The sequence below is a fragment of the Podarcis cretensis genome (assembly GCF_951804945.1).
Source record: "Podarcis cretensis genome assembly, chromosome: 2".
NCBI lineage: Eukaryota > Metazoa > Chordata > Lepidosauria > Squamata > Lacertidae > Podarcis > Podarcis cretensis.
This window is the reverse complement of record NC_137171.1, coordinates 108,905,850-108,925,437: the sequence shown is the minus strand read 5'-3', so window position 1 is coordinate 108,925,437 and position 19,588 is coordinate 108,905,850. Positions and strand designations below refer to the sequence as shown.

The window sequence follows — 19,588 nt, the reverse complement described above, 5'->3', positions numbered from 1 at the left end:
TCTGCTGAACCGGAGCAAGCGCCTCACACACCCTGGAAAGAGTCGTGCCCCTTCCACATCGGAAGCTGCCCTGTAAAGAGGCAGACCGTTGGTCCGTCGACCCCAATACTGTCAACACGGACTGGCAGCAGCTCCCCAGATTTTCAGGCAGGAGTACATAAGTACAAATGTATTTCTGGAAAACTGGGTAATATGGACATTTAATAGCAGAAAAAAATTTTATAAAGAGCATTTGTACCCCTCTCTTCAGCCAGAAATGCTCTCAAAGTGGCTTACATTCGGAACCATTTTTTTCTTTAGTACAGGTTAGGTATGCTGAAACCAAAATCTGTATGATTTTGACCTATTTGGGGGTTTGGGAAACTGAGGATGAACCCCAAGATTTTAAATCTCATGATTTTCCCAATGCACATAATGTCTTTGATTCGCGTGTACCGCTAATACTCTAGAGTGGATCGGGCTAGTTAAATACGAGTGCAATAAATATGTGATCACATAGCTCGAAGCTCATCTATTCCTATTTCGGCCCAGCGGCCGGAGGGTTAATTGCGCGAACACCAGGAAGCAGCGTCCTGGTTGCCGAAGTGAGGGCGGAAGCTTCAGCACGGCTTCCACGAATCTACTGAACATGCTCGGGTGACAGACACGCCAGGACCTGCTGTGTTCTGTGCACAGCTTGCGGGTCTTTCCGGTTTCCCCACGTTACAGCTGGCGGGTGAGTAAAGGAAGGTAAAAGTGCTATTGGGGATCTTGGAGATCTGTGGGCATTCGAGCTCCGGCACCCTTAACAGATTGCACTATAGGCACAAAAATTAGCACGTGCGGATCTTTCGCCCCACCTGGACTTATGTATTGTTTAAAAAAATCAAGTTACAGATAGGTAGCCGTGTTGGTCTGCCATAGTCAAAACAAAATAAAAAAATTCCTTCCAGTAGCACCTTAAAGACCAACTAAGTTAGAATCATAGAATCATAGAGTTGGAAGAGACCACAAGGGCCACCGAGTCCAACCCCCTGCCAAGCAGGAAACACCATCAGAGCACTCCTGACATATGGTTGTCAAGCCTCTGCTTAAAGACCTCCAAAGAAGGAGACTCCACCACACTCCTTGGCAGCAAATTCCACTGTCGAACAGCTCTTACTGTCAGGAAGTTCTTCCTAATGTTTAGGTGGAATCTTCTTTCTTGTAGTTTGGAGCCATTGCTCCGTGTCCGCTTCTCTGGAGCAGCAGAAAACAACCTTTCTCCCTCCTCTATGTGACATCCTTTTATATATTTGTTGTTGTTTTTTAATAATATTTATTAAGGGTTTTTTAGTTACAACACACAAAACAAAACATACAGAAATATCACATTTTATAACATATTTTCTTGTCCCCTTTGGACTTCCTCGCATCTCCCGCTCCTGCGTTTCAAATTTGTAAAAATTAAACCAGCAATTTATCACCTTGTCCCCACCTTACAATCTAATTTTCCAATGTTATATCTTAAATTTTAGATATATTCATTTCACTCTTTAAAACATTTAAACTTAGCCTAATAATTATCTAAAAATTGATTTTTTTCATGAATTTAACTTATCTTCATAATTCACTTCGTCTGTTTCAATGGTGCCAAATTGTTTATGATCAAGCATCCTGCTTAACATTCATACAGTTTACAATATTTTTGCAAATAAATCTTAAATTTTTTCCAGTCTTCTTCCACCGTCTCTTCTCCCAGGTCTCGGATTCTGCCCGTCATCTCGGCCAGTTCCATATAGTCTATCAGTTGCATCTGCCATTCTTCCAGGGTGGGTAGATCTTGAGTTTTCCAATGCTTGGCAACGAGTATCCTTGCTGCTGTTGTTGCATTACATCCTTTTATATATTTGAACATGGCTATCATATCACCCCTTAACCTCCTCTTCTCCAGGCTAAACATGCCCAGCTCCCTTAGCCGTTCCTCATAAGGCATCGTTTCCAGGCCTTTGACCATTTTGGTTGCCCTCCTCTGGACACATTCCAGTTTGTCAGTGTCCTTCTTGAACTGTGGTGCCCAGAACTGGACACAGTAGTCCAGGTGAGGTCTGACCAGAGCAGAATACAGTGGCACTATTACTTCCCTTGATCTAGATGCAATACTCCTATTGATGCAGCCCAGAATTGCATTGGCTTTTTTAGCTGCCGCGTCACACTGTTGGCTCATGTCAAGTTTGTGGTCAACCAAGACTCCTAGATCCTTTTCACATGTACTGCTCTCAAGCCAGGTGTCACCCATCTTGTATTTGTGCCTCTCATTTTTTTTGCCCAAGTGCAATACTTTACATTTCTCCCTGTTAAAATTCATCTTGTTTGTTTTGGCCCACTTCTCTAATCTGTCAAGGTCGTTTTGAAGTGTGATCTTGTCCTGTGGGGTGTTAGCCACCCCTCCCAGTTTGGTGTCATCTGCAAATTTGATCAGGATGCCCTTGAGTCCATCATCCAAGTCGTTGATAAAGATGTTGAATAAGACCGGGCCCAAGACAGAACCCTGTGGCACCCCACTAATCACTCTTCTCCAGGATGAAGAGGAACCATTGATGAGCACCCTTTGGGTTCGGTCAGTCAGGTATCTGAAGAAGTGTGCATGCACACGAAAGCTCATACCAAGAACTAACTTAGTTGGTCTTCAAGGTGCTACTGGAAGGAAATTTTTTTTTTAATTGTTTTAAAAAAATCTGTCACCATTGTCCCTTCTCACTTTTGCAGGGGCTTCGTTATCGTCCACGTTTCACTCTGGATTGTATTGTTTAAAAAAAATGGGGGGGGAGGAGAAGGCAGGAGAGAGTTACCACCCTAATTTGTAGAAATTAATAAATTAATAAAGATTTGTCTTTGCTTTGGTTGAGATTCCTGCTTTGCCGGTGGTTGGATTCGATGACCCTTTGGGTTCCTTTCCTACATTACCTTGTCCAATCGTAGAATTGTACAGCTGGAAGGGACTCCAAATGTCATCTAGCCCAACCCCCTGCAATGCAGGCAGCTCAACTTGATCATGCAAGACAGATGGCCATTCAACCTCTGGTTTGAAATCCTCCCGGGAAGGAGAGTCCACAACGTCCTGAAGGAGTCCACCGTCGAACAGCTCTTGCATTTCTTAGAAGAAAAAGAAGAGTTTGTGTCAGGGACTCAGCGGGAGCGCAGGGAGGAGAGGAGATGGAGAGCGAGGGGGAGCAATCCGAGGGCAGCGTAGGAGAAGATGACAGCAGCCCGAGAGATTCCATGAGCCTCTCTCCTCTCGGAAGATTCACAGAAGGGGGCGCCGATGGGCAGGGCAAGGGGGGACCCAAGGGGGACACCCCAGAAGCAAGGGGCCAGCGGGGACTCCCAGAGCAGCAGTTGGAAATCAGGACCAGCTTCCCCACCAGAGCGTAGTGGGGGGGAGGAGTCCCAGGTATCAGAGCCCACATATGCACCACCAGCGAGAGAAGATGAGTCAGGGTTGGCCACGCCTCCATCGGAGAGCGAGTTAACGGTCAAGAGGAAAGTTGCAGGCTGGGCGCGCGCGCCAAGTTCAAATGTACAGGCGAGCGGCACAGAAGGTAGCCCGGATAGGGGACCAGGTCCTAAAGCCCGCCGGAAGGAGGGGCAAGAATCATCAGGGTCAGCGTCAGAGGAGTCCAGGAAGGATGAAACCCTAGCGGGCAGGAGGGCCCAGAGGAGAAAGGAACTTAGGAAGAGGTGGAGCAAGGCGAGAGTCTTAAACTGGTGTGGAAGGGGAGGAGACTCAGACGGGACTTCGCCGGTCTAAGGTCGAGACGTAGAGCTGCACGCTGCAGCTTTAAAATGGAAACTGAACCTCAATAAAGACTTTTGTACATAACTACAGCCTAGCGTTGGTCCTCTGTGAGCTGGGACCTGGAGGTAGCTCTGACAGTTTGGATTTGATATCCCGCTTTATCACTACCCTAAGGAGTCTCCAAGCGGCTAACATTCTCCTTTCCCTTCCTCCCCCACAACAAACACTCTGCGAGGTGAGTGAGGCTGAGAGACTTCAGAGAAGTGTGACTAGCCCAAGGTCACCCAGCAGCTGCATGTGGACGAGCGGGGAAGCGAACCGGATTCACCAGATTACGAGTCTATCGCTCTTAACCACTACACCACACTGGCTACACCCGCTAACCAAGAAGGAAGCAAACAGTGTTTTGTGTGACTCAACATTTATTGTAGTGAGGAAACTCATACAGAGACAAGGGAGTCAGCAGCGGGTGTTTGTGCCTGTGAGACAGAGATCCTATTACCTCTCTCCAGAATTTGTTCTTGCTGGTCTTCCTTATACAGGTTGTAGAAAACATGTGTTCCACATCCTAAACACATTACCAGAAACTTAATGCCACCAAAATGCATCCCACTTACATGGGAGGCATTGAGACCAAGTGATTATAGCCATGCCATAGTCCCCTTTATTCAACTACAACCTGTCAGGTCAAGTCAGGTCAAACAACCACAGGGTAAGCAGCATTAAAGGAGGAGTGAAAGTCTGTATTTTTGCCTGTTGGACAGGAGAAATGAATTTTAGTAGGCTGGTGGTTCTCAGCCCTGCGTGATAAGCTTCCATTCCTGATTCACCAACTCTTTGAAGCTGCTTTGTATCCAATCACCCTCAGCAATAGTACATGCCAAGAATTAACTTGAAAAAGGGATTCTGGATAGACCTCAATAACTCATCAAGTTCCTACCTGGAGGAGGCAGGTGTGTGTTTATTTTGCAAGCGAGAAAGCGCTGAAAGAAACTGCAAGTGGGACTCTGAAGACCTGCAGAATCCAGAACGACTTCGGGGTCTCCACAAAGACTCTCTCTGACAATTCTTCAGTGACTCTGTTGAGAGATGAAGAGCAACAGTTGCATAGTGGGATCTTTCTAGCTGAGCATTCCATTTTGGAACAGCGGCTTAGATGCCTCCAGAACCTCACAAACAACCCATGAAGATGGTGGAACTTCTGTTTACAAAACCAACCCAGTACCGATGCCAAGGACAGACCAGAGCAGGAGCAGCCAACATGGTGTTGAAATGTGGACTACGACTCCCATCAACCCCAGCTGTGGCCAATGATTGTGGCCAATTGGCTGTGGCCAATGATCAGGGGTGATGTAGCCCAACAACATTTCAACAGGGTACCACACTGGGTACCTCTTTAAACTAGAGGAAGAGCAGATTCAGATTATGGGTTTGGGGCCCGATTGATAATAATCAGGTGGGAAAGTTGCCAAGTAGAACAAAAAGTTGGGGTTCCAAGCAACTATTCTCAACATTGCCAACAATGGCAATGCTCCTGTAGCTTTTGCTCTTGCTAATGCAGAGTCGGCTGGTACACGTGACAAATGAGAAAAAGAAGTTTGGGCAAATCTGATGCAACCCCACCCTCTGGATCACATCTTTTCTATCAAGGAAGCATTAAGCTACACTGGCTCCCAGTACGTTTCCAAGCACAATTCAGGGTGCTGATGTTGGCCTTTAAAGCCCTAAATGGCCTCAGCCTGTATACCTGAAGGAGCGTCTCCACCCCCATCGTTCAGCACCAAGGGCTTTCTGGCGGTTCCCTCCCTGCAAGAAGTGAGATTACAGGGCCTTCTCGATGGTGGCACCCGCCCTGTGGAACGCCCACCCCTCAGATGTCAAGGAAATAAACAACTACAGTGGTACCTCGGGTTACAGACGCTTCAGGCTACAGACTCCACTAACCCAGAAATAGTACCTCGGGTTAAGAACTTTGCTTCAGGATGAGAACAGAAATTGTGCTCTAGCAGCGCGGCGGCAGCAGGAGGCCCCATTAGCTAAAGTGGTACTTCAGGTTAAGAACAGTTTCAGGTTAAGAACGGACCTCTGGAACGAATTAAGTACTTAAGCCGAGGTACCACGGTATCTGACTTTTAGAAGACACCTGAAGGCAGCCCTGTTTAGGGAAGTTTTTAATGTTTGATGTTTTTAATATTCTATTGGGAGCTGCCCAGAGTGGCTGGGGAAACCCAGCCAGATGGGCGGGATATAATTTATTATTATTATTATTATTATTATTACTACTATAATTATTATGGCGCCCACCTGAGAGGGGCCGGAACTGAGTTCTGGTGAGTTCCCACCAAAAAACCCCCCCTGCTTGTAGTATAAACACACACACACACACACACACACACACACACACACACACACCAAGTTACCTGGGTTGGGGGCATTCAGCTCGGCCTAGCAAAGTCTCCTTGTTCCGTTACTCCCCTTTCCTTTCGGAACACCTGGTTTGTGGAGGTGCAGATGTCTCTTGAGGGCGGGACGGTGGAAGAACCCTTTGTTGCACTCATTGCAGAGGAAAGGCGGCTTCTTGGAATGGATCCTCCGGTGCCGGGCCAGCTTGGAGCTGGAAATGAACTTCTTGCTGCACTCGGCGCAGCCGTACGGCCTCTCGCCGGTGTGGGTCCTCTCGTGCGTGTTGCGGCTGGACAGGTGGCTGAAGCACTCGCCACACTGACGGCAGGCGTGAGGCTTTTCCCCGGTGTGCGTCCTCCGGTGCCTGTTGAGGTTCGAGACGTACCGGAAGTTCTTCCCACAGTGGAGGCAGGTGTAGGGCATCTCCCCGGTGTGGACTCGCAGGTGCTTCACTAGGTCGGAGCTCTGCGCAAAGCTCTTCCCGCACTCGGGGCACTCGTAGCCCCAGGCCGCGCCGCCGGCCTGGTGGTTCCTCTGGTGGATGAGCAGGCTGCGGTGCTGCCTGAAGGTTTGCCCGCACTCGGAGCACAGGAAAGGCATCTCGCCGGTGTGGATTCTCTGGTGAATGAGGAGGTTGGAGCGCTGGGCAAAGCATTTCCCGCACTCCGAGCACAGGTGGGGCCTCAACCCGGCGTGGAGCTGCTGGTGTTTGAGGAGGTTCGAACTCTGGCGGAAGCACCTCCCGCACTGAGGGCAGTGGTAAGGGGTCTCCCCTGTGTGGATTCTCAGGTGAATGGTGAGGCTCGACTGCTGAGTGAAGCGCTTCCCGCAGTTCAGGCACTGGAAGGGCCTCTCGCCCGTGTGGATTCTCTGGTGAGTCAAGAGGCTCGGGCCTCGGCGGAAGCTCTTGCCACATTCCAGGCACTGGTAGCTCTTCTGGGCTGGCTGGGCTGTGGAAAGAATGGTGGCCTCCGTCTCTACCTTGATGCTGGGCTGCCCTCTGGCTTCATTGCTAGGGGGCTCCATTGTTCACTGAAATTATAGGGAAGGATGGGAAGTTTGTTATTATTATTATTTGAATTTATATACTGCCCTATACAGCCTTGGTCCAGTATACCTGAAGGAGTGTCTCTACCCCCATCGTTCTGCCCGGACGCTGGGGTCCAACGCCAAGGGCTTTCTGGCGGTTCCCTCACTGCGATAATCCAAGTTACAGGGAACCAGGCAGAAGGCCTTCTCGGTAGTGGCACCCGCCCTGTGGAACGCCCTCCCACCAGATGTTAAAGAGAAGAACTACCACCAGACTTTTAGAAGACATCTGAAGGCAGCCCTGTTCAGGGAAGCTTTTAATGTTCATCCCATGTGTGGATACTTGTTTGCTGTAACTTGTGGGACTGAGTAAAATCTTCACTTGTTTCCAAAGTTGAGTGTCTGTGATTTATTCTAGCCTCAGTATTTTTGTGGGGAACGTTTGTTTAAAGGTGGGTGAGGGTGATAAAAATCTAAACGAGTTTTAATGTGTTTGGAGCAATCACCACTGTGCTAATTCCACTACGAGAGAGTAAGAATCTCTCAAACCTCTCTCTCCGACAATGTTGTGGAGTTTATTAGAAGCGATGGGCAAGAGAAACTCTTTAAGAAGCCAATAGATCTCTTTCCATAAGTTCCCTGGACTCCAGTTCCTAAAAGTGCACATGCCAACCTATACACCTCTTCCCCTTTTATCTAGGCTCCCCATTTAACTAGAGTTGGGGGCAAGGCATTGTCTGTTGGAAACAAGCACTTTGCATGTTTCCCAATAACTTAAGATCCCTGCTCAATCAGGCCTTTGGCTCATCTATTCCAGCATCCTTTTCTCAAAACGGCCAACCAGATGCCTAAGGAAAATCTGCAAGCAGGATCGAAGCATAACAACACCCTCCCTCTCTGTGGATTGCAAGAAGCATTTCTGCTATGGAGGCCAATCTGCTAAAAGCACAGGAGCCCCCTTTGAACCAGAATGGGAAATATTCCCTTTGCCCTGAGCACCCCCAAGCCCCATCTACTACCAGCGCTTCTCTGCTGATGAGCAGACCGTGTTGCTCTCCCCACCTGAGCAGGGGCCAAGTGAGGAGCAGAGAGCAGTCACTTTCTCGTGCGGGAGGCCGCTAGCCCTTTAAGACCAACCTTGGATGACTGGCAACTGGAGCTGATTTGGCGCTCTTGCGCAACCAAGCCGCTTCCTTTCAAAACTGAACTTTTTTTTGCAATAGGGAAAGCAATAGGAAAATGCTCTGGAAAGCAAGCTATCAAACCTCCCCACAAACGTTGTGTAAACAAATCAGTTTGCAAGCTGAATAAAGAGGCGGTTTGGAAAACGGTGAACGAGAATGAATGAAATTATGAATGAAGAGTATATGGGGGGGGGGGTTATTTAGCATGCAAGAATAGATGGGCAGGGGAATAAGCTTTGGGCGTGTGTTACAAATAATGAATGGATAAGGAGAAAAAGAGAAAAGGAGTGTCCCTCTGCACTACTGGCATATGTTCCTCACTATCGCTTCCCCTTCTGCTAATATTGCCCCAACCTTCAAAAAAAGTTACCCTCCCCTGCTTTCAAGGGATGGGCCATAATTCAGTGGACGGCATCTGTGCTTTTTTTCACATGCAGAATATTCCAGTTTCAACTCCCAGCACCTCCAGGTAGGACTAAGGGAGAGAGCCCTGTCTGAAATCCTGGATAGGAGCTGCTACCATGGGCCACAACGAGCTGCAGATAGACCAGGGATCTGACTCAGTGGAAAATAACTTCCTGCATTCCTAAGGCAGAAAAGTCAAGGTCTTTATGATAAAAAACGTAGAGTGTAGGAACAGAGGGGGATGGGAACCCCATATCGCAGTGCCTTCAGAATGAAGCAGTCGTGGGACACAGAACACAGAGGAGAAAGCCTTAATATAAGCTACTATTTTTTATCACCTGTCCTTCACAGGTCACAACAGTTAAAACGCAATATTCAAAACGGTTTAAAGCAAGCAGAGAAGCTCCCAGTTTGTCTTTTGGTTCCTTAGGGAAACGTGCAGAAGGAACAATTAATCAGAAACAGAGTATCAGCAACAATAGGCAAAGTTAGAAAACAGCACCTCCTTTCAGAGGCTCTCAAATAAGGAGCAGGTAATAATATCTCACTCACCTAAGTCAGATTTTTCCCTCTGTAGGCACTACTGTTTTTTGTTGCCTTCTCTTCTAGGTCAGGGTCTTCTAGAAGAGACCTAAAAGTGGGACTGGGTGAGTTTTATAGACCTTCTAAGGTGGGGTTGTGTGCTAGCAGGTGGTGGTGAAGGATTTACCTCGCAGGAAGGCTTTTCCATTAGCTGGGTCAGTTCTGCAGAAATTTCTTAAAGTAAAGTGACAGAAATGAAAGAGAAATGAAAGAGCGCAAAGTATAATGGATTGATTGTTGATGGGGGTGGGGGTTCAAATCCCTGGAGAAAAGCCCCCTCTCAGTGTGTGTATGCAGAGGATACAAATGCAAGGTTCTAAGAAAATAAAATAAATCAATATTTTAAGCAGGGTGGGAGATTTCCATTTTTTTACTTTTACACAGGAGCATGAAAGAAAATTTTTAAAAGAAGGGCGAGAGTAAGAATAAAGCCAATTTTTTTTTGGGGGGGGGACAGATGAAAAACTGTGGGGAGACTCGACAGAGGGTTTTTATGGAGTTAGAGATGCCTGCTTAATGGTACCTGCAATAGGTTAGGAGTTGTCACCTGTTAAAATTAGCCCCCCCCTTTGAAATATTTAAGATATGCAGGATGTACAGTGCAATCCCATGTATTACTTACTCAGAAGTAAGTCCCACCAAGTTCAGTGGGGCTTACTCCCAGGTAAGTGGGCGCAGGGCTGCAACACCAAACAAGTAAAGTCCCTTCTCCCATCACTTTCTCTCATGCCAGGAAAAACTTCACTAGCCATATATAAGAATGTACACCCATATACCCAGGGGGAAATCCCTTATGCAAATCTTAACATCCTGACTGGGACATAGGGGAGGAGAAACCCTTGCACATATTCCCTCCCCCCCCCCATCACTGAATCACAGAATTGTAGACTTGGAAGGGACCAAGAGGGTCATTTAGTCTCAACATTTTGCAATGAATCTTTTGTCCAATGTGCATCTCGAACCCACGACCCTGAGATTAAGTGTCTCATGCTCTACTGACTGAGCTGTCACAGCTTTCTCTACCAATTTCTTTTATTGTTCTTGTTTTTCGTACATGCCCCTTGGATACATTTGGTTGCAGGGCAGTAAGAAAGAGAAAGAAAGAAAGAAAGAAAGAGAGAGAGAGAGAAAGAAAGAAAGAAAGAAAGAAAGAAAGAAAGAAAGAAAGAAAGAAAGAAACCCTATATTCTGAGATATGGAAACTCTTGCCCCCAAAGAACAGACACCACACATTATCAAACTGGAAGTGGCTCTTAATGAAACAAATTAAATTAAATTAAATTAAAAAATTAAAAAATCCTTCCAGTAGCACCTTAGAGACCAACTAAGTTAGTTATTGGTATGAGTTTCCGTGTGCATGCACACTTCTTCAGATACACTAGGTCTTGTACAACCTCTATGCCAACTCCTTGCTCCAGAACAGGAAATCCAAGGCTAGAAGGCATAGGGCAGGCCCAGGCTGCATGAAATACCATATTCTCCCATACAAAGCTGCTCAATCTCTGAAGTCTGCAGGGAGGGGAGGCCCATCACCCTCACAGACACGCTGGGTGTGGGGGGTGGGGGGACGCTGGACAGAGCCTTCTCGGTGGCTGCTCCCAGGCTTTGGAACTCCTTCCCTCAAGAAACTAGACTGGCTCCCTCTTTGTTCTTCCACTGGCAGGCGCAGACTGCTTTGTTCCAACAGGCCTTTGGGAACTGATAGCTTTTAAAGGAAAAACCACACTGTTTTCATTATCTGCCTTTCCACAGAGTTGCTTACAAGAAGGGAGATTCTGGTTAAACATTATGGAATAACTTTCTGGTCTCTCTCTGGAGGTGGTGGACTCTCCTTCCTTGGGGGGTTTTAAGCAGAGGTTGGATGGCCATCTGTCATGGATGCTCCAGTTGAGATTCCTACATTCCAGGAGGTTGGACTAGATGACCCTCAGGGTCCCTCCCAATTATACAATTCTAATTTAGGGACGCAGGTGGCACTGTGGGTTAAAGCCTCAGCGCCTAGGGCTTGCTGATCGAAAGGTCGGCGGTTCGAATCCCTGCGGCGGGGTGCACTCCCGCTGCTCGGTCCCAGCGCCTGCCAACCTAGCAGTTCGAAAGCACCTCCGGGTTCAAGTAGATAAATAGGGACCGCTTACCAGCGGGAAGGTAAACGGCGTTTCCGTGTGCGGCTCTGGCTCGCCAGAGCAGCGATGTCACGCTGGCCACGTGACCCGGAAGTGTCTCCGGACAGCGCTGGCCCCTGGCCTCTTAAGTGAGATGGGCGCACAACCCCAGAGTCTGTCAAGACTGGCCCGTACGGGCAGGGGTACCTTTACCTTTTTTTAATTGCTTTTTGGTTGTTTGTATTTTATCCATGTTAACCCAGTCTGGGGGAAAGATAGGACATTAATATTACCAAGAAGAACAGAGCACACATCCCCACAAACAATGCTTGTCTGATGTGGGGCTGCCCTTGAGACTGACCCACAAACTCCAGCGGGTGCAGAATGCTGTAGTGAGACTTTTTATGGGGTCCCCGCCGTGGGATCACATTCACCCAGTGTTATACCAGCTGCACTGCCTCCCGGTGGAGTACAGGATCAGGTTTAAGGTGCTGGTTTTAACCTTTAAAGCCCTATACGGCCTAGGACCCTGGTACATACGGGACCGCCTCTCCTGGTATGTCCCACGGAGGACCTTACGGTCTTCAAACAAAAACCGGGCCACAGAGAGGTTAGGCTGGCCTCAACCAGAACCAGGGCTTTTTCGGCTGTGGCTCCGATCTGGTGGAACGCTCTGTCACAAGAGACTAGGGCCCTGCGGGACTTGACATCTCTCCACAGGGCCTGCAAGACAGAGCTGTTCCACCAGGCCTTTGGCCAGGGCACAGCCTGGCTCCTTTGGCCATCCTCACAGAACTCTAGCCCAATGGCTGCCATTAATTTCATTCTGAATTGATTTTAGAATGAAATGATTTTAGAATGCATTTCAATTAATTGTGATTTTATATAAATTGTGTTACTTTTATTGTTGTTAGCAGCTCTGAGCCCGGCTTCCGCTGGGGAGGGCAGGATATAAATTTTTTATTATTATTATATTATTTTTATTATTGTCTATCAGCCTGTGTTCATGTCCAGAGATCTGGTCTCTTTAGACTGAATGACCAAAAGGCACTCATGCGGCTGCAACTTTCTTGCCGAGCCGTACTCTCTCCCACACACCGAGAAAATTATCCCAACGTGTAAAGCTGTTCCTACACGGCTTGCTGCGTCATTTGCCGGGGGGGGGGCAGAGATCCTGGCTTTGTGCATTAATGCAAGCGGGGGGGGGGGGCAGCGGGGTTGGTTTTCTTAAAGGCGCACGTGCGCCCAAAGTTGGTGCCCCGTCTTCGGGGCGCGCGCCAAGCTCTCCTCCTCCTCCTCCTCCTCTTTCTCCCGGCTCGGAGCTTGGTCGGGTTGCAATCGGGAATGGACAGCCGGCAGGAAGGGGCTGGAGCCCAGCGCCCGAGTGGGAGGAGCCGCTGCGGGAGCGGACGACGCGGGGGCGAGAGAGGGGGCGAGGAGCGGATCGAGGCCGCTGGGCTCCCGAGGCGCTGCTGGGGAGCTTTGCGCGCAAGGCGCACGGTCGGGTGCGCTCAGCCAGCGCTGGGGCCGCTTTTGGAGAGGGCCCAAAACAAGACCTAAAAAAGACCCCTTGGCTCCTCATCTGCTCCCCCCACCTTGCATCCCTGGCTTTACCAGAGCCCGAGGGAGATCGGGAAACTGGCTCTCTCTCTCTGCTCCTTCCTCCCACATCCCCGCGGGGGGGATCTGCGGCTCTTTAACCCCTGAGCAGCTGGAGCGACGTCCGCGGTAAATGCGGCAGGAGAAGAGGGAGACTTGGCGAGGGTCCCACCCCCACCCAAGGCAAGGGGAAAGCGCTTTTCTTCTTCTTTTGCACTCCTGCGGGGGTGGGGGGTGCGACGGGGCGGGCATCTCCCGGCACTCGAGGAGAGGGGGAGGGAGGGAGGCGTGGGATCCCGGGCAGGCTGGGCTTGTGATTCTTTGGGGTACGCGCTGCAGCCTGGTGGGGGTGGGAGGTGGGGGTCTCGTCGCGATGGTCTTCCAGTCAAGGGATCGAGCATCTCCGCCGCTCGCTCCCGTACTTCTTGCAGCATCAGACGTCCCCAGACCGCTCGCTGCACCACTTGTGCAGGGGAATGAATGGACAAAAGGAGGAATCGAACGGTGGGTGCCAGTCCGTGGGTGCGAGTAGGTCGCTTCAGGGCAGGGATCTCGGGGGCGAGGAGACGCAGGAAAGGGGCTCCTGTACCTTTAATAGTTGTGTAGCGGAGGTAATGTCAGCAGATGACATTGCTACAGCTGCTGCAATTGCCTTTTCCGCGCTGCTGTTAAAGGCGCACGAGCCCCCTTCTCTCTTTCCGCCTAGAGATCCCCACCCTTTGTAGGGTGAACAGATGGAGAGAAGGAAAGGGAGTTTGGCCAGGTGCGGCTTGCCTTCCTGGCAGTGTGAGAAAAGCCATAGAGTTGGAAGGGACCCGAGGATCATCTAGTCCAACCCCCCTGCAATAAGCAGCTGTCCCATATGGGGATAGAACCTGCAACCTTGGCGCTAACAGCACCAGGCTCTGGCCAACTGAGCTATCCAGGCTGAGCCATCCCAGATGAGATATTGGGACACTTCCCTTGTTTGTCACATAGTTCTAGCCTCCCTTTCTTCCAAGGAGCTCTATGTGAGAAAGGGCTGTCACTCAGTGGGCAAAACACCTGCTTTTCAGGTAGAAGGTCCCCAGCCAGGTTCAGCCACTGACATCTGCAGGAAGGTCTGGAACTCTGGAGAATCACTGCCAGTCAGAGTAAACACTAATGAGCTTTATGGAGCTAGACGGTCTCATTCAGCATGACTTTATTTATTTATTTCTATTAATAATTTCCACATAACAAATTATCAAAACATATCATATTCATTATTTCCCCCCTTTTTTCCACTCCTCTTCAAATCCTCCCCCCCCCGAGACTTCCCTCAGCTCCTCTGTCTGATTTCTCCACACATATTATTCTCTGCATGTTATAAAAACTATACATATCCTTACATTATCTGTCTACCATGTTACCAACCAATATGTTTGTGTATGTTTATTCAGAGCCTGCCAAGGAGTCCAATTCCTTTTGTTGTCTTTTTAGATAAATTGTAAAAAAATCTCCCATTCTTCCTTAAAGTCACAGTTGTCCCAGCATAAGGTGACTTTACGTTCTCTCCTCGTTTTATCTTCAGCAACAACCCTGTGAGGTGACTTAGGCTGAGACAGCGTGATTGTCTCAAGGTCACCCACTGGGCTTTGTGATGGAGCTGGGGGTTTGAACTTGGCTTTACCCACGCCTGAGCCTAAATATGAGCCTAAATATGCATGACGCAAACGAATGCCTAGAATCTAGCATTGTAGAGTTGGAAGGGAGCCCAAGGGTCATCTAGACCAACACCCTGAAAAGCAGGGATGTTTTGCCCACAGCTGCCCCAGCGGCCACCAGCCTTCTGGTTAACAGCCAGACTCACTGACCCATTGTGCCACTATTTCCCCAGTTTATAACTCCTCCCTCCCTTTCTCTCTGCTGTCTCCTCTAGGTTGAATTTCAAATTGTGGGCTCCTCCAGGCAGGGATCTTACTTGCTTGTGCTTTGTGAAGCACCGTGCATATTGACGACACAGTACGATTTAGAAGATTATAAACATTCTACAAGAGATTTCCATCTCCACTCTCGCCCAGCCTCAGTTTTGTAGCATCTGCTTATGGGAGAACCTGGATTGGCTTTGGAACTAATATGTCTGCACTGTAACTATGTCCTTAGAATTAACAGGGAGAGTAAGAAAAAGAGGGAACTTGTACACTTACTGGGTTAAAAACAAACAAACAGCTGGGTTAACAAAAGAAGAGAGCCAGTGGCCCTTCTAGTCCCAGCTTCCTGTGTTCACTCTGGCCTAACATTCACCTTTGTGGACCCTGCAAAGGAGGACCTCAGCAGAAGAGCCCTCTCCCTTCCTGCTATTTCGGAACCATTACTGTCTCTGACTGTGGAGGCAGGGCATAGCCAGAGCTGGGGTTCTGTTTAGCATGTTGAATTGCTAGGCACTAAAAGGACTCGGGGTACAGCACATGGCAGAAATGGGCAGAAAATGTATATTGTATGCTTATAATAATTTATACCCTGCCCTCCCCAGCCAGAGCTAGGCTCAGGGCAGCTAACACCAATAATATCACAGTAAAAACATAATAGGGGAAAAAGAAAAAGAAACAAACCAATTTAAAATACAATTTAAAATGCAGCCTCGTTTTAAAAGTAGCCGATAAATCAAGACCATAAGGGGAGGGAAACATAATGGTCAGACTGAGTCCAAACCAAAGGCCAGGCGGAACAGCTCTGTCTTGCAGACCCTGTAGAAAGATTTCAAGTCCTGCAGGGACCTAGTCTCTTGTGACAGAGTGTTCTGCCCAAGTCGGGGCCAGTACCGAAAAGGCCCTGGCCCTAGTTGAGACCAATCTAACCACTTGCGACCTGGGACCTCCAAAATGTTGTCATTTGTGGACCTTAAGGTCCTCTGCGGGGCCTACCAGGAGAAGCATAGATACCTCTGGACAACTGATAATGGCGCTTAACAGCACTGTGTTTTCTGGTGGTTCTGAACACCTTGTAAACAAAAGTTTAAATGAAGATGGGAAGGGGGGCAGTAGTTTTGGGGTCTGGGGCAAAAGACCCTCCGGGACTTTCAGGCTCCCTGGGTCACCCTCTAAAATGACATCCCTGTTCAAAGGTATGTCATGGGCATGAAATGGATGAAGGACAAGTGATTTGGAGTAAAATCTCAGACGTGGGGATCTGTTCTTTCCCAGCAGGTGAAAAATGCTGAGCGAGAGCGAGGCACAGACATCTCTCCAGGAAAGAACCGAGCAGGAGATTCTGCAAGACGCTTTGCTGGAAAAACCAGGTGCCGATGTTTCCCAAGGCCTTGATCGAGAGGAAGGCTGCGCGATTCAGTGCAATCCTGAATTGCCGCCGGCGTGCCCGCCAAAGAAGAGGAAGCGCAAGTCCTCCTGTCGCGAAGAAACTGCCCTTGATCTCAGCAAGAGAGCAGTGAAGAAGAAAAAGGTTCCCCAGCCGGCAAAATCCTACAACTGCCCCGATTGCGGGAAATGTTTCAAGCGTTGCTCCCCTCTCATAAGGCACCGGAGGACCCACACCGGAGAAAAACCCTACGTCTGCCGTGTGTGTCTGAAATGCTTCAGCGACGGCTCTGCCCTCGTGAAACACCGGAGGATCCACGCGGGGGAGAAGCCGTACACCTGCCCCGAGTGCGGGAAAAGCTTCTCCCAGAGCTCGACCCTTATCGCACATCAGAGAATCCACACGGGCGAGAAGCCCTACAAATGCCCCGTGTGTGGGAAAGGCTTCAGCGTCAGCTCCAACCTTGTGGCTCACCAGCGGATTCACACGGGGGAGAAACCTTACGAGTGCTCCTTCTGTGAGAAGAGCTTTCTTGTCAGCTCGCACCTGATCAGGCACCAGAGGATCCACACAGCGGAAAAGCCGTACATTTGTCGGGAGTGCGGCGAGTGCTTCACACAGAGCTCTCACTTGGTCGTCCACAAGAGAATCCACACGGGGGAGAAACCTTATCTGTGCGCCGTGTGCGGGAAGAACTATCGGGGGATCTCGGACTTCATTCTGCACCAGAGAATCCACACAGGTGAGAAGCCGTACACCTGCCTGGAGTGCGGGAAGAGCTTCCGTCAGAGCTCCTGTCTAACGAAACACCAGAGAATCCACACGGGAGAAAAACCTTACGAGTGTCACGAATGTGGGAAGAGCTTCAATCGGAATTCGCATCTTACAAGGCACCAGAAAATCCATACGGGACAGAGGAACGCCAGGCAGGTGCTTATCAAATAAAAGTCTTCCGTTCCGAAATGGAAAGTTAGGCTCATTGTCATCACTGGCATTTGGCGAAGAGAAAGTCTAGCTGGTGGACATTTCCCTATCTATTGCTGTAGCCTTTGTTGTACCATCCTGCACCATGGATGTCTCTAAAAGAATCCAAGATTTCCCCAGAACTTGATCTGCTGCTGCTGTTAACCTTGTTTGATGAATATGGTTGTTGTTGCTTTCAGAACAAGAGTTTTTGGGGCAACTGTATCCCTGCATCCATTACAGAAAAGCTGTGCTTGCGGACCTGCCGGCTTATAAGTTTTCCTCTTAGACTGTAAGGCGTGAGATGCTCTTAATGGTCTTCTCGGGAATTCATGGAATGTCTTGCTTATTCCTAGGAGGTGAACTTGAAATGGACACTCTCATGATGAGAATTCTAGTCTTCCTTCCTCTGGGATATTCAAATGCACCTAGATCACACTGTTTCACATGATAAGCTGGGTTTGAAGAAGAAGAAGAGGAGTTTGGATTTGATACCCTGCTTTATCACTACCCGAAGGAGTCTCAAAGCGGCTAACATTCTCCTTTCCCTTCCTCCCCCACAACAAACACTCTGTGAGGTGAGTGGGGCTGAGAGAATTCAGAGAAGTGTGACTGGCCCAAGGTCACCCAGCAGCTGCATGTGGAGGAGCAGGGAAGCGAACCCGGTTCACCAGATTATGGGTTCACTGCTCTTAACCACTACACCACACTGGCTCTGCACAATCCCTGGTGCAAAATGCTCTGACTGTTACTAGCAAGCCCCTTCTCCGGTCAAGGCTAAGAAGGGAGGATTTGCCAAACTCTACACAACAAGCAAAGGCAGAAGTTGAAGGACCTGGGTCTTTGTACATCGGTGGTTCCTAAACCTGTCCCTGCACTGCCTCACCGACCACCTGGAAATCGCTTAGGGTCTTGGTTGACCATCTACTGATTTTCTTCTGCCTGTTGTAGCAATTGTGCTGTGCTAAACACTGAATGGTTTTTCGTTGCATTTTCATTGCTTCTGTCGAATTGCAATTTGAATGCAATAATATACAATGTTAGAAATAAGAGACGCAATAAAAAAAAAATACAGCTGAAAATTACAGCAAATGTTTAACATGCTGCAGACCACCTGAATGAAGCGTGTTGATCACTCGTGGTCCACAGACCACAGTTTGGGATCGCCTCTTCCAGATCAAAAACCAGCTTGCTATATCCAGGAGCAGTATAGCTGTCCGTCCTCTCTAACCTCACCTTCTTTGGGTTGCAATTCTAAATTCCCTCTCTAGGGAGTAAGTTACAAGAAAGGAGATTCGGACTAAACATCAGGAACAACTTTTTGACAGTTAAGAACTGTTTGACAGTGGAACGGTCTCCCTCAGGAGGTGATGGACTCTCCTTTCCTTGGAGGTTTTTAAGCAGAGGTCGCATGGCCGTCTGTCAGGGATGCTTTAGTTGAGATTCCTGCATTGCAAGGGGTTGGACTAGATCAGTGTTTCCCAACCTTGAGTCATAGAATCATAGAATCATAGAGTTGGAAGAGACCACAAGGGCCATTGAGTCCAACCCCCTGCCAAGCAGGAAACACCATCAGAGCACTCCTGACATATGGTTGTCAAGCCTCTGCTTAAAGACCTCCAAAGAAGGAGACTCCACCACACTCCTTGGCAGTCTCCAGCTGTTTTCGGACTACACTTCCCATCATCCCTGACCACTGGTCCTGCTAGCTAGGGATTATGGGAGTTGTAGTTCAAAAACAGCTGGAGCCCCAAGGTTGGGAAACACCGGACTAGATGACCCTTGGTATCCCTTGAAGCTCTACAATTCTGTGATTCTGTCTGCTGTTCTTAACACCCAGGAGACTCTGTAGGGGAGAAGGCATTTGGGGCTTGAGCCACTTAGGGCTGCAAACACTATCATCAGCATCTTGAGTTTTGCCTGGAAGAAGAAGAGAAGAAGAGTTTGGATTTGATATCCTGCTTTATCACTACCCGAAGGAGTCTCAAAGCGGCTAACATTCTCCTTTCCTTTCCCCCCCCACAACAAACACTCTGTGAGGTGAGTGGGGCTGAGAGACTTCAGAGAAGTGTGACTGGCCCAAGGTCACCCAGCAGCTGCATGTGGAGGAGCGGAGACGCGAACCCAGTTCACCAGATTACGAGACTACCGCTCTTAACTACAACACCACACCGGTTTGGAAACAAAGTGGCTTGCAGAAAGCTTTGGTGAATGACAGAAATGGCAGGCATTTTGCATCTTGTTGTTGATCCATTGGCATTGATAAGGACCTGTATGCCACCGGATGT

At 48.8% G+C, this 19,588-nt stretch overlaps 2 protein-coding genes across 4 annotated transcripts; one reads left to right on the top strand and one right to left on the bottom strand.

The window, feature by feature from the left end:
• The first annotated feature begins 671 nt into the window (after window positions 1-671).
• Window positions 672-18,929, top strand: LOC307208884 (uncharacterized protein). 3 transcript variants are annotated; one of them, XM_079963912.1, is made up of 3 exons: window positions 672-715; window positions 9,130-9,311; window positions 16,226-18,929. In XM_079963912.1, exon 3 carries the CDS (start codon window positions 16,236-16,238, stop codon window positions 17,280-17,282), a length of 1,047 nt encoding a protein of 348 aa, XP_079820038.1. In that variant the 5' UTR covers window positions 672-715; window positions 9,130-9,311; window positions 16,226-16,235; the 3' UTR covers window positions 17,283-18,929. The 3 variants fall into 3 exon arrangements, with proteins under 3 accessions (XP_079820038.1, XP_079820037.1, XP_079820036.1); XM_079963911.1 differs by lacking the exons at window positions 672-715; window positions 9,130-9,311 and adding an exon at window positions 12,697-13,244 and having other exon boundaries at window positions 16,229-18,928; XM_079963910.1 differs by lacking the exons at window positions 672-715; window positions 9,130-9,311 and adding an exon at window positions 12,697-13,244 and having other exon boundaries at window positions 16,226-18,928.
• LOC307208905 (uncharacterized protein) lies at window positions 3,900-7,282 on the bottom strand. Its single transcript, XM_079963940.1, has 2 exons — window positions 6,178-7,282; window positions 3,900-4,836 (listed from the first exon to the last, which is right to left on the bottom strand). Exon 1 carries the CDS (start codon window positions 7,184-7,186, stop codon window positions 6,203-6,205), a length of 984 nt encoding a protein of 327 aa, XP_079820066.1. The 5' UTR covers window positions 7,187-7,282; the 3' UTR covers window positions 3,900-4,836; window positions 6,178-6,202.
• Window positions 18,930-19,588: the final 659 nt, after the last annotated feature.

What these genes read in the sequence shown, in the direction of transcription:
- LOC307208905 (XM_079963940.1), bottom strand. Translation starts at nt 7,186, where the DNA reads ATGGAGCCCCCTAGCAATGAAGCCAGAGGGCAGCCCAGCATCAAGGTA.
- LOC307208884 (XM_079963912.1), top strand. Translation starts at nt 16,236, where the DNA reads ATGCTGAGCGAGAGCGAGGCACAGACATCTCTCCAGGAAAGAACCGAG.